This window comes from Balaenoptera ricei, chromosome 17, assembly GCF_028023285.1.
Source record: "Balaenoptera ricei isolate mBalRic1 chromosome 17, mBalRic1.hap2, whole genome shotgun sequence".
Lineage (NCBI taxonomy): Eukaryota > Metazoa > Chordata > Mammalia > Artiodactyla > Balaenopteridae > Balaenoptera > Balaenoptera ricei.
In genome coordinates this window covers 70,962,173-70,976,116 of record NC_082655.1, presented here as the reverse complement: position 1 = coordinate 70,976,116, position 13,944 = coordinate 70,962,173, and the positions used below count along the sequence as shown (strand labels likewise).

At 41.7% G+C, this 13,944-nt stretch overlaps 2 protein-coding genes across 4 annotated transcripts in view; both read right to left on the bottom strand.

The window, feature by feature from the left end:
* The window catches only part of PDE7A (phosphodiesterase 7A), a 361,811-nt gene that overhangs the window by 220,780 nt on the left and 127,087 nt on the right, over positions 1-13,944 (bottom strand). The gene's annotated exons all lie outside the window — the stretch shown is intronic.
* On the bottom strand, positions 11,911-12,670 carry LOC132351800 (Golgi pH regulator-like). The gene is given in 2 exon segments (XM_059901807.1): positions 11,911-12,549; positions 12,551-12,670. Coding segments are annotated over 2 exon segments (753 nt in total). The 3' UTR covers positions 11,911-11,916.

The window sequence follows — 13,944 nt, the reverse complement described above, 5'->3', positions numbered from 1 at the left end:
TTGGAGAGATAAACTGTAATATCAGGTGGTGCCACTTGGTTACTGGACCTGGGGTTGTGACTGCTCTTATCCTGAGAACACAAAAGGGGTAATCAACTCCCTTTTTGCCCTGCTCAAGTCATGGGAGACAAAAGAATCCCAGCAAGTTCAATTCTATTGCCCTTGCAGACAACCTTCAACATTCTAGAAAGCAGTAGGACAGTGACTTCTGGGGAATATGCTCACAGAGGGTCCACATACAAGGCCATTTCTTACAATTATTTCATGAAGGCAGAAATATTTCTTTTTTAGAAAAGAGATTTGAATTCAGATGAGGCAGGCTAAACGTAACAGAGCAAGAGCCAGAATCAACCAATTTGTCCTCTTTTGCCTGGCTAAGAAAGTGAACCAAACTTCCAGCAGATACAAGTCAAAGCAGGAGAGGGACATGGGGGTGAATCAGACACACCCCCCAGAAGGTACTGAAAGGACTTAAAAGTAGGGCTGAGGCTTCCTTGAAGAAGAAGAAATTCCACCTGTGGATAGCAGCTTCACTCTGTGCCCCAAACCCCAGGCTACCCTTTCTTATGGATTTTGGATTCTCCTAGTCAGCTCCCATAATCCTGTAAACCAATTGCAACAAATCTCTCTTTTTTAAATTGAAGTATAGTTTCAGGTGTATAGCATAGTGGTTCAGTATTTTTACAGACTATACTCCATTAAAATTTATTACAAGATAATGGCTATAATTCCCTGTGCTATACCACATATCCTTGTTGCTTATCTATTTTATACATAGTATTTATATTTCTTAATCCCATACCCCTAATTTGCCCCTCCCCCCTTCCCTCTCCCCCTTGGTAAGTAGTTTGTTCTCTGTATCTGTGAGTCTGTTTCTGTTTTGTGTATACATTCATTTGTATTATTTTTTAGATTCCACATATAAGTGATATCACAGAGTATTTGTCTTTCTCTGTCTGACTTATTTCACTAAGCATAATCTTCTCTAGGTCAATCCGCATTGCTGCAAATGGCAGAAATTCATTCTTTTTTATGGCTGAGTTCCATATATTTTATATATATATATATATATATATATATATATATATATATATATATATATATATGCCACATCTTCTTTATCCATTCATCTGTTGATGGGCATTTGATTTGCTTCCATATCTTGGCTACTGTAAATAATGCTGCTCTGAACACTGGGGTGCATGTATCTTTTTGAACTAGTGTTTTCATTTTCTTTGGATATATACCCAGGAGTGGAATTGCTGGATCATATGGTAGTTCTAGTTTTAGTTTTTTGAGGAACCTCCATACTGTTCTCCATAGTGGTTGCCCTAATTTACGTTCCCACCAACAGTGTACGAGGGTTCCCTTTTCTCCACATCCTCACCAACACTTGTGATTTGTAGACTTTTGGACGATAGCCATTCTGACAGGTGTGAGGTGATAGCTCATTGTAGTTTTGATTTGCATTTCTCTAATAAACATATTTCTTGATATCTGTCTCCTACTGGTTTTGTTTCTCAAGAGGAACCCTGGTTGATAGAGTACGTCCTTCAGATGGGTTGTGAAGATTAAATGAAGTAGTGTGTTACTGTATAAGAAGCACCTGACACAGTGCCAGGAACAACAAAACGGAGTTGCAAAATGCCAGTTACTATCATGATGGCTTGGAAAACACAAAGTTGAGTCTAGCTGACTCCCAACTTGACTCTTCACCCAATAACTTGGTAGTTACTGGTCTGGCCTCTATCACTAATTCAATGTAACCTTGAGCAAGCCACAGCCTCTAAGGGCCCTGGTTTCCTTTCTGTAAAATGAGGGACTGTGAACCAAATGATTTTTGTACAAACTCTTTCAGCTTTGATGTTCTCTGGGTTAGTTTTGACCCAATTTATTAGATTTTTATTAGGTCGCTCTACTTCTTCCAGCCACCAGACAAGATCTTTTTCATTACTGTTACATTCAAGGCTGCTTCTATACAAATGACCCTCTAATTACTGGGCGGTTTATGGCCTGAGAATGCAAACTAAGTTTAATATTAACCCGAGCAAAGCATTTCTGTTATTTTAGTCAGTGATTATACAGCTCCTGTTCTACCCCAGAATACTGGTCATATGGGATGTAAAAAAGCATTCAATCTGTTCCCTGCCCTCAAGGAGCATAGGGGGACATCTAAAAATCCAATACTACTATGAGGGAGTATATAATCAAGTCTAAGAACCACAGGCTTTGAGAGAAAGGGGACAATAAGATCACTCTGAGCTGGAATGATCAGAAAGGCTTAGTAAAAGAGGCAGGGATTTAGATAGATGAAATGCCTATGTAAGAGATGAGAAAGAAGTTAAATCTTCTGCTCTTGCTGTGTGTCATGTATTCCAAAATTGAATGTGTGAGATTTGGGGAGCTCTTTATATTGTTGCTTGCCTTTGTCGCCGCAGATGATAGAAAGGTGGCTGCTTCATAACTTCAGGCTTTCTCTCCTGTGCTCCCTGGCATGTCCTGTGCAAGGATGAATGGGCAGCAGGTATACCACCCTGCATGAACTTACCTGCAGGCACCATGGCAACCCCCATCATCCATGTATTTGGGGACCCCCCCTACGGGAGATTAAGTCCCATTAAGGTGGGGTCCATGCTTCTCTTGTCTACTGCATGAATATTTATGGACTAAATCACTAAAATCACTGCTCTCCAGAATATAGGAGACACAAAGGGAAAGGTTTCCTATCTGAAACTTTCAATGGCGTTAAAACTCTAAAAATAGTGATTCTTATACTTTGGAAATTCTTTGATTTTCAATGTCAGCCCAATCTGAATCCCTGCTCCCACTCCCTGCAAAGTGTTGCTTAAACCCTACTGGCAGGGCTTCTTATCCAAAGAGCCATTGACAGAACTACTGCCAAAAACTTGCTGGAGCTGAACAAAAAACCAGTGGGTGTGGATAGAATTAACGTTATGCTTGAATGACAAGCAAACACCAGAAGAATTAATTTTACAAGCTCACCTTTGAGATCAGATAACAGCAGCTTGACTTTTTAAAGACAATACTCATTTTTATCAGTTTAATAAATAGCTCTTAGCAACACTGACAGTTATCTTTAATGGACAGAAACAGAGAAGCCTTATTAACAGTTACATTTAAATTGTTCACTAATCTTACTTTAGTTTATTGCCTCTTTCATGATGATCTTTTGCTAAATGAGTTTAAAAAAATACTTGGTGATGTGTGTAAACAAGCCAGAAATTCACAAGACTGTGGTCTAATGAAGGCAAATAAACAGGGCTTACAAAATAATTCAGAACACTGAAAGAGGCAGTGTTTGGGGCATAAATATAGATTTTTACAAACAAGATGTTAATAATCATAGGTCAATATTCATATAAGGATTGCTATAAAGATTGAAGTGGAAAAAAATGTCCTCTGGACTCAGAAATGTCTCCTAGTCAATTGCAAAATAATTCTGTACATAGGTTATTAACATTTATAATCCAACAGATTTTTGCAAATGTTTACTGACCTCCAACTACGTGCAATGAATAGTTCTCAAAACATACTGTCTCCCATCAAGGCAATCAGTCATTGCATTTTTACCCAGGGCTGGACTAGGGGTAGTCCGGGTCATGTAGTGTACATACGATGTTCTTGCCTGTCCCGCCTCTACGTATTCCCCCCTCTTCTGTTAACAACACCTGAATTTTCCTTTGGGGAACCACTCTCCCCCATTCCACACTATGTGTTTCTATGGGATTGATCCCATCCTCCCAGCTCCAAGGGTATTCAGGTGATCATGACCTGCTCAGTTGTCCTTTGGCCACAGTAATTGATTTAGAGGTGGGCATAAATATAGACTGAAATAGAGATGAGTTGGTGATATAAGCCAGGCTAACAAGACTACATTCTGGGCTTCTGTTGGAAAAACATGTGCAAGAGAAGCTTTCTTCCCACAAATTGCAAGCTGTAAGGGTGATGAGCTAAGACCCTGCCTAGAAAGACACCAACACAGAAGATGAAGAGGGAGACCAAGTGCTGTTGGGTATTTTCCACTTGCCCCCAGATCTCTCTCCTGCTCTCTACCAGCTGACTAAATGGACTCGATCTACCTCTCTTCCCCTTTGGCTTTGAGGTGGGAATGCTGTCAGGAGATCAGAGACATTAGATCATTTATTTCCCAGTCCCTTTCTGTGGGGTCCCCTCAGATTAACTGTCTCTCTGCTGAAGGCTATGGCTTCTGTCAGGGGACCTGTTCATATAGCTCACTGTCTTCAGGTTCCAGGATCCGTACTTGCTTTACTCCTTTAGGCCTAGAGATGGTAACGATGTCCCACTATTAACTGTTACTTGCTCTGGCACTTCAATACCCCTTGTAATTTCCCTAAACCCTGCTCTCATCTTTGTAAGTAGTCCTCTTTTTAAAATCTGCACACAACACCACCAAGGGGTGGGCAAAACACCTAAGCCACCCTCTGGCCCAACCCCTGGACACACCCCTACCCTCACCCCATATAAGGAACAAGCTTGCCCCCCCCCCCCCCCCCCCCCCCCCCCCCCCCGCTCAGGGAGTGAGCAAGCAAGAGAACCTGTTGTTTGTTCCCGCCCCCTGTTGCTGCAGCAGGGGCCCCAGTAAAGCCTTGCCTGAAAAAAAAAAACCAAACACCTAATTGGATGGAGCCATCTAATCCTGCCAGGACCCCGACAAATCAAATGACATTATCTGAGTTCTGGATTCAGACATACTTAAAGATAATGACACTCCTGACTTCTCAGTTACTTGAGCCAATAAATTCCCTTTTTCCTTAAGGCTGTTTGAACTGAGTTTTCTGCTGCTTACAACAGAGGGTCCTAATACAGTTTGTTAGGTTCTTTTGATTGCATAGACTTACACAAGACTCTTAAAAAAGGGGAGGTGGCATTGTTATGGACTGAATTGGGCCCCCTCAAACTTATATGTTGAAGTCCTAACGCCCAGTACCTCAGAATGTGATTGTATTTGGAGATAGGGTCTTTAAAGAGGTAATTAGGTTAAAAGGAAGTCATTACATGGGCCCTAACCCAATCTGACTGGTATCCTTATAAAAAGAGGAGATTAGAACACAGACATGCACAGAAGGAGAACACTGTGAAGACACAGGGAGAAGACAGCTATCTATGAGCCAAGGAGAAACCAACCCTGCCAACACCTTGGTATCAAACTTCTAGCCTCCAGAATTGTGACAAAATAAATACCTGTTGTTTAAGCCACTTAGCCTGTGGTACTTCGTTATAGCAGCCCTAGCAAACTAACACTGACACCTATAAACTACAACTGGGAAAGACATTTCTAGAGACCAATGACTCTCTCCAGCTCTCTGAGCCAACATGGTCTCTTAGCTAAGTTATCTGTGTCCCTCTGTAAATTGGTTCCATTTACCTTTATTACTCACCGGCCAACCTTTCCATATTCCCCACAATCCAAAGGAACCTAAACTAATTGGCTTGGCTAACTACCATTGATACTGCTGGAGCGAGACCTTTGCACTGATCTACCTCATGGTATTTCTGGCCAGCAGTGGGTAAACTGCTTTTGGATCATATGCCTTCATCTGGTTCCACCGGCAGCTGCCATGTGTAGGGGACAAGTACATGCTGGTTCCCTGCATAGAAAGTGGTGGGAGGGTCAGTTTCAGGGAGAAAGAGAAGCTGGATACAGCTGGTATTTGACAAGTCCAGCATTTGGTCTCCTGGGCTACTGGCATTAATAATTACAGGGAAACATGAATACCAACACATACTGCTCATATTTGGCTTCAATTTTACTGTAGTAGCCAGTTTCTCATTTGAGTTACTCACAAGACCCACTTTCTTGACCTTGAGTTTTATAAGATACCCTAGAATCCTCACAATAACCACACTGCTTTGCTTGACCCTGTTTGATGTGTTTATTACTTGAAAACAAAAAAAGCCTTGATTAAAATAATTTCCAAAGAGAACAGTAATTCTGTCCAGGGAAGAGGAATCTGTTAATGAGTAAACATGACTTTTATGGATTATTCCTGACATGCTATCAACTTCGTGACTATGCTTTGATCTCTTTACTTCCTCGTGCACAGAAATGGAAGGAATGCTAAAGGACGTCTTCCACCTCCCAGTAATGCTGCCAGAGAATCTTAAGAAAGTGCCTCATGGGGTCATCTACTCCCACCTCAGACAGGAATTGTTTTCTTCTAGTTTCTGGAACCCTAAAGAAGAGAATTTTTTCACATTTCCTGAAATGTTAACTTTTTCCCCTTCTCCACTGACTTCCCAGCAGCTCTTTCTTTACTTACTTCCCGATACCACAGAGACAGAATCAAATGGGCACAGACGTTTAAGTGTCACAATTTGTGGCGCTGACGCCACGTACCCAGCAGTGTGATCCCATCCCTGTCAGTAGCCATTTCCCCCTTGGGGGAGGTCAGGAGTGGTGCGTGGCAGCTGGGCTGGGGTGGGGGGGAGCTTGTGGGGCCCTGAGGCTCTCAGGCCTCCTCCTGCCCAGGAGGTCCATCCAGCAGGGTGACCAGGGCCATTTCCCTGGCATCCAGGGGCCTGCAGGTGTGGGAGTCTGAGTGCATGGGAGAAACTTGATCCTTTTCCAAAGCTGAATATTTGGGGACAGGCTGGGGGGCGTGGCACACGTGGAAAGCCATCTTTTATTTACTAGAGACAAAATGTAAAAACATTGGAAGATTTAAGCTGAGAGAGCCGCAAGATCAAATTTTCACCCTGGAGAGATTACTCTGGATCACTTTGAATGGAGAGCGTTTGGAGATGGGCAGGCTGGAGGTAAAGCCGGGCTCAAAGGCTGTTGTAGGAAGCCAGGCTAGAGGTGACGATGGCCTACAAGAACTGGAGCCAGTGGGGGGTGAAGAGAGGAGGGCACTGAGAAAAATGTAGGGATTACAAGTGTGGCTAGGCCTGTCCAATACCCCAGGAGGGACATGTGCAAAGGTACATCTGCGGGGCCAGGATCCTTGGCTTTGGTGTTGAGAAACTGGATGCCATGGCCAGGACCAAAGCAGAGCCCTTCTGCCCTCAGTCCTCCTCTCTGCCCAAGGCCAGGAAAGGACTGAGAGACCAGCAGCACATTGTAAGTTCCTGAAAAAGGCAAAAGGATCATCCCATTCAGAAGAAGGTGGTAAAAGAGGATTCTCATATGCAGCAGAGGTAGCAGGATTGGGAAGAGAAATCTCTGGGTCATGCGGAGATGGACACAACTGGTGAAGGGCAAGACAGCAGCCCTTGGGGAGTGCCGAGGAGCATTTAAGTGTGGAGCTGAAAAGTCTCTGTACTCCCCTCAGAAATTAGATACTGACGCAGCCCAGCTCTGGCTGGTCTTTTAGGGAAAGGAGCTATTTAAGAGGGAGGAAAACGGGGATTAAAGCTTTGAGTGGCAGTAGATGTAAAAAAATCTTTTCCTAACCATATTTTTACCCCTCGCCTTCCAACTCCCCTCCATTTCAGGGACCACCTGAACGATGAATACTGGAGGCCAGACTTTTGTCCGGTGAGGTAGAGTATATTATTGTCATGTAACTATTTGCTCTCTCCTCTCCTCCCTCCATTGACATTAGGTCTGACGGTGTGACTTGCTTTGGTCAATAAAATGTGAGCAGAGACTTAAACTGTGCTTGTGTGGTTTAGCTTAGCCTTTTGCCTTCCTGCCCTTTGCCATAAAAAGAGCCTTTTCCTTCTGCTTAGGCCCTAGAGCAGGGGCAGAGAAGCAGACCTGGACCACCTGCAGGTCGGAGCAGAACCACTGCAGGCAACCTAAGATCCATGAGCCAGATGCCTTTGTTTTATAAGTCATGGAGATCTGGGGGTTGTTTATTACACAGCATTATTGCAGTAAAAGCCGACTAACATAGAAATTAGTCCTTGAAAATGTGATGCTACTGAGACGAAAGCGTAAAATATGTGTCTTTGGTCTTGGGACTAAACAGCAGACAGCAAGAAAGTGTTGGAAACTGGAAAAATGATGCTCCATCTTATGAAGCAGTAAATATGTGGTGAAACTGTCACCTGAGATAACCTGAAGGCAGAGGATACAACTCATGAATGCGTGGTTTGGGGTGAAGAGATTTCAGGATACACTGTTACTAGCATGAGTTGGTTGTTGCTTTTCATAAGGTCTTTCAAGAAGGCACTGACCTGGGCTTCCCTGGTGGCACGGTGGTTGAGAATCTGCCTGCCAGTGCAGGGGACACGGGTTCGAGCCCTGGTCTGGGAAGATCCCACATGCCGCGGAGCAACTGGGCCCGTGAGCCACAACTACTGAGCCTGCGCGTCTGGAGCCTGTGCTCCACAAGAGGAGAGGCCGCGATACTGAGAGGCCCGCGCACTGCGATGAGGAGTGGCCCCCGCTTGCCACAACTAGAGAAAGCCCTCGCACAGAAACGAACACCCAACACAGCCAAAAATAAATAAATAAATTAATTAAAGAAAAAAAAATATTTACCAAATTAACAACTATCCAGCTCAAGGAAAATTAAAAAAAAAAACAAGGCACTGATCTGCTTGCAAGCAGGAATGAAAGAGTGAAGAGTGACTCCATAAATTCCAAGACTTGTAAATTTTAAAATAGAACTGTTTCCCATCTTCAAATAGAACAAGAAAAATTGAGAAATGTTTAAAGCCACAAAGGCTGATTAAGATACTAATAAGACCCAGTCTCAGGACAAAGAGCAAATAAAAGTCACCATCGTACTCTCTGTAAAACATTTGAATGGATTAAGGTGGCACCCAATAAATTCTTTCATCTGGACAAAATAACTTGTAGAAAAGAAATAAGGACTAGGTTTCACAAAACTTGATAAACTCAAACTATCTGTAATTAAGTCTAGAGAGAGGGAGGCATGACTTGAAAATGATGTGGATATGGCTGTTGCCTCACGGAGCTAACTTGAATCCACACACAAAAAATTTTAATAGTTTCTGAGAGACATTTAAGTCCCAAAGCAGCCTTGCCAGGATTAAAAAAGACTGTGATTTTTTGTTTTTTTTCCCTAAATGAGATTGTGACTCTTTGAGCCATAATGAAAGATCTTAGGATAATAATAATGTATCAATATTGGTTCATTAATTGTGACAAATGCACCATATTACTGTAAGATGTTACTAATAAGAGAAGCATGGTGTTGGGTATATGGGAACTCTCTGTACTCTCTCAGCAACATTTGTGTAAATCTAAAACTATTCTCAATTAAGATTTTGTTTTTAAAAAAAAGACCTTAAGGTCCCCAACATCCTAGAGGCAGATAGCAGGATGAGGAAGCTGCTCAGCTGCCGGGGAGGACACATACTTCTTCAGATGTGACCAAAAGGGGTAATGGAAAACTACCTCCCCCAAGGTGGAGCCAAGAGCCATGAGAACAATGGAGAGAAGAGCTATTCCCAGGGAAGAGAATTGGAGCCTGAGCAAGGAACATTCCCTACCTCCAGGTTGGGAACTCGGCAATGTTTGCCCAGTGAGATTTTAGAATTGCTACAGATCTGTGACTGCTTCCCCTTCTGCAATGGGCTATTTATTTTCGGAAGCCTGTCTCTGTTCCACTATGGTATGTGGTGTCCCAAGTAATCTAGGATTATGGTATCCCAGAATGAAAGACCCATAGAACATACCTGAACCTGACTCACAGCTCAGAGTATGGCTGCCACAGCTGCCCAGCCAACCTGTAGGCAAGATGTAAAAGTTTTGTTATCGTAAACCACTGAGAATTTTTTGGTACACGGCAAAACTTGATTAATACATCTGGCAAAGGTTCCCAAAGAACTGAGGAATGGCTCTAAATGGGATGTGAGCCTACTAAAGGTGAGAGAGTAGGTGGAGGAGAAAGTTGTAGTGCTTCTCTAGACAACGATCAGCTCTATTTCCAAAATCAGGTTAGAGTATTCCAAACATCACATCCACAAGATATATCAGAAATGTCCTCAAATGACTAGAGTCCAGAATTTTATATCAAACTTTAATAATTAGTGATACTATTAAAACCCAGACAATAACTATAGTTCCAAACAAGGTCCTATTACAAAGAAATTCCTTGGGAATGAGACTGAGATATAGAATGCTAATGAATCTTAGAACCTCTTAGATAATTTTTTTGTTTTTGTTTTCATTTATTTATTTATCTATCTATCTATTTATTTATATTTTTAGAACCTGTTAGGTAATTTTTATGAAGAACACACAAATCTTTATAACAAAATCTCAACTGCATTTTTCTAATAAGTATCTTGAAGGCAATTATTAAAATAGACATCTGAGACAAAAATTAACTTCTCTATTTATATAAAAACATTAAAAATTCACTTGTTCATTTTTTGAGCCATAAACTTGCACCCATTAAGATGAATATAGGAAGAATTAAAACTCTTTTATTGCAAAATTATTTGAGTCTGCCAACAATGGATAAATTAATAATAATTTTGACATTTATTTTGCTCCAATGCAAACTTTATATATTTAATTTCATGCTAAGCAATATTTGATACAACAAAATACCAACATAAAATAATTCAGATTTATCCATGGAGTTTGTTTTAATGGGAACTGACCTATGCTTAATGACTGCAAACCACTTTAACAGGTTTTACTTGTTTATATAAGAGACATTTTTAAAAAGACATTTATTTTTCACTTTTCCTGGCATTAACTAAGGACAATCTTGCCACGATTATACTTTACAAAACTACAAGGAAGGAACACTCAATTTGATGTTCATGTGAAACATAATTACCCACTTTTCTTCCTTTACAACATGTACTCCATAGACAGGATGACAAGCCAAGAGGTACATAATACACTGCCTGTCGTTAATAACAAGTATGTGCTTCTGAAATTATTTTACAATAGCACTTATTCAGAATACCCTTTACTTGCTTTTTGGACTACTATGGATATTATAGCACTTTAACAAGTATCGCCTGTTTCAAATCAAAGATGTAAATAGGAATTTATTAAATAAATGAATAGACCAGGTACAATCATAAACAAGTATTGTAAATTTTAACATATACAAAGTTTCATCTCTGCCCATGACTCTTAAGGTGGTTACACGGGCAGGCTCTGGGTCCCTATGCCAGGATTGCAGAGAGATGCAGCTCCTCCACATTGCCCTAAAGAAATATCACACGTTCTCCAAGGCTCTTCAAAGCCCACCTACTGAATGAAGTCTGTCTTGAGTCTCCCAAGCATATGTGAGCTCTTCTTCCTTAAAATCCATACCATATCTGGTTTACCCCTCCATAATCATGATAAAGCTAATAACAGCCCAAATCCCACTGACTTATCCTTGAGAACTTCCAATATGCTTCATCCATGCTAAACTCTACATTCGCCATCCATCTCATTTCTTCTTTGCAGCGCTCCTACAAAGCAGGGATCATTATTCCCACTTTATAGATGAGGAAACTGGGCAAAGATTTGCACTCAGGATTTAACTGAGTTTTTTTTGTTGTTGTTGTTAACAGTCTCTGATTTTAATGATAGTCAATCTCAAGGGAACGTCATAACCTTCTCCATGTGATCCTTGACTTAAACAGAATCTCATGTGTTTGGCCCAGCTCCCTTAGATCCCTCTTACCCCAGAATTCCAGTGTATTTTCTCCCCTTAGTTTCTTGGCTCTTTTCAGCCCCACCACCCAGCATACTGCACCAGCCTCAAACCCAAACAGGGTGCTCTTGGCTGAGTACTAGCTTGAGTTACTTCTCTCTCTCATTTCTAGCTGATGCTACTCATGATCACAGTATCATCTGAGGAGGAAGGTGTAAGCTGGAGGTAGAATATGCTACCACAGCATTTTGTCAGTTTAAAAAAATGTTAGGCCCCGGTCCCCTCCATTTTTCCCCTCTTATATCCAAATTCTGACACCACTGGCCTGTAGCAGTCTGTAAGAGGCATGAGTTCAAGGTGCCATATGCTTCTCTGGTGCCTGTCTGTGGGCCAGATAGAGGAAGAGTATGCTGGAGAGAGCACTGACCAGGAAGATGACATCAAACCAATGGTGACAGAAGTTGAACTGCAGCTCTCGGAGAACTTCGGTGCCTGTGGTGCGGTACTCCAGAGGCATGCTCACTCGGATCAGCAGCACAGAGGAGATGAAGTACATGCCCATTATCTGTGCTAATAGCAGGACAATGACATTGGAAGACTTACTGCTGGATATGGCATAGAAGAACTTGGTAAGAGTGATCAGCACTCCTCTAATAGACGTGACAATGATTATTCCAATCAGAATGAAGGAAATGTGCTGGGACCGGAACTTCACATCAAATTGGATCCCCAGATAATTCACAGTAATCTCAATGCCTCTTGTGACTGGATCAGTTTTCCCAACTTGGTCAAAAACGATATTAATGGTTGCCATGAAAATTTTCCAAACACAGTAAATAGAGAAAAAGTAACCCAGAAAATTAAAATATTTCCCCTTGAAAGTTTTGGAGTATTCTAGTCTCTCCTTGGTAGCATAGAGATCAGCCGTTTCCAGAAAAAGCTGCCTGCTTAGTTCTTCCAAAGAACTGCCTGCTTAGTTCTTCCAAAGCATCCACTTCCTGTTGAATAAGAGTAAGATTTTCACTTCCTGGTACTGAAGTGGTAACACTCTTTATCATTCCCCAGAATCCTGATGGTTTGTTATGCACCTCCCCCTTCTGGAACATAGTAGCTTCAAGGACAGGATTTAACTCCAAAAATGGTGATCTTAACAACTCAGCTGGAATACTTGGTTTGCATTTGAATTGTATGTGATTTCTGTCTCCCTATTCAGTCGGGGAGTTCTTTGGGCAGGTACCATATGTGACCGGCTCTGTATCACTTTATATCCCTTCATAGTGTCTTGCATAGTAAGAAGTAAAAACAAATACTGGATTTTCTATATTCCAAAAAGCAGCTACTCTTTCCACATGTAAATGTCTCGTAAATTGGAACACACGTTCAATTGGTGTCTTGATTTACATGGTAGTCTTTTCCTTCTTTCGTCTCCTAAAAAGCTGTTATTAGCCCTTAGGTGTTTCCTATCGATATAATCTTAGGATCAAGTAGTAGTTAAACTTGGATAGAAGTTTAACTACCAGAGAAAAGATTAGGTCACTGTGGAGGTAAGTTCCTTTAGATTTCTGAATGCCACCTGAGTATTAAGCAGAGCAGAAATTCAGAGAGGAATCCATTTGAAAGTGAAAGGGAAGGTAATCAGAGGGAGCTCATTAGAAATAAAACGTTGTGAGTTCAGTGGGTTTCAAGGGAACATGCAGATTATACTAAGATCTCATGAGGAGGGGGAAACTGCTGAACGTTTATATCTCTGTGATGCCCAAACTGAGGTAAGACAGAAACACAGATGGGGGGTAACCAGGAGTCCATGTCCATCTGACTCTAACTGCACATACTCTCCTACCAGATGTCCTGGCAATGGCATTAGAATGAGAAAAATCATGTGAAAATACTGTAAACAGTCTTTCAGGCAGGGACATGAGTAGCTTGTCTACTAGCTTGAAGGAAGTCCTAGGAGAGTTTGGGAGTGACGTCATGAAGGGAGTCATTATGTATAACACAATATCAAACCTGGGTACTTTTGTATCCTCCCTGTCTTGCTTTGGACATTGGTACTGTGGCTTGAAAGGTAACGCAGTAGATTATTCTTTCCATTAGCTTGGTTTGGAAAAGGATGGAAGAGAACTGAAAGTAGCTGTGTCGGGGAAAGGGGTCTGGGTTTAAGGGAGGGTTTGTGTTTTTATAAATAGAAGAGACTTGAGAATGTTTTTATGCTGAGAAGAGAGAGTCAGCAAGAGACAGAGAGAGAGAGAGAGAGAGAGAGAGGTAAAAATTAGCTAAAGGGGATAATTAAAGGAGCAAGTTCCTTAAAGTAGCCCCTGAGAGCCTGAATAGGGCTCAGGGCACAAAGAGAGGTATTAGCGTTGGTCTGGAGGAGGGATGC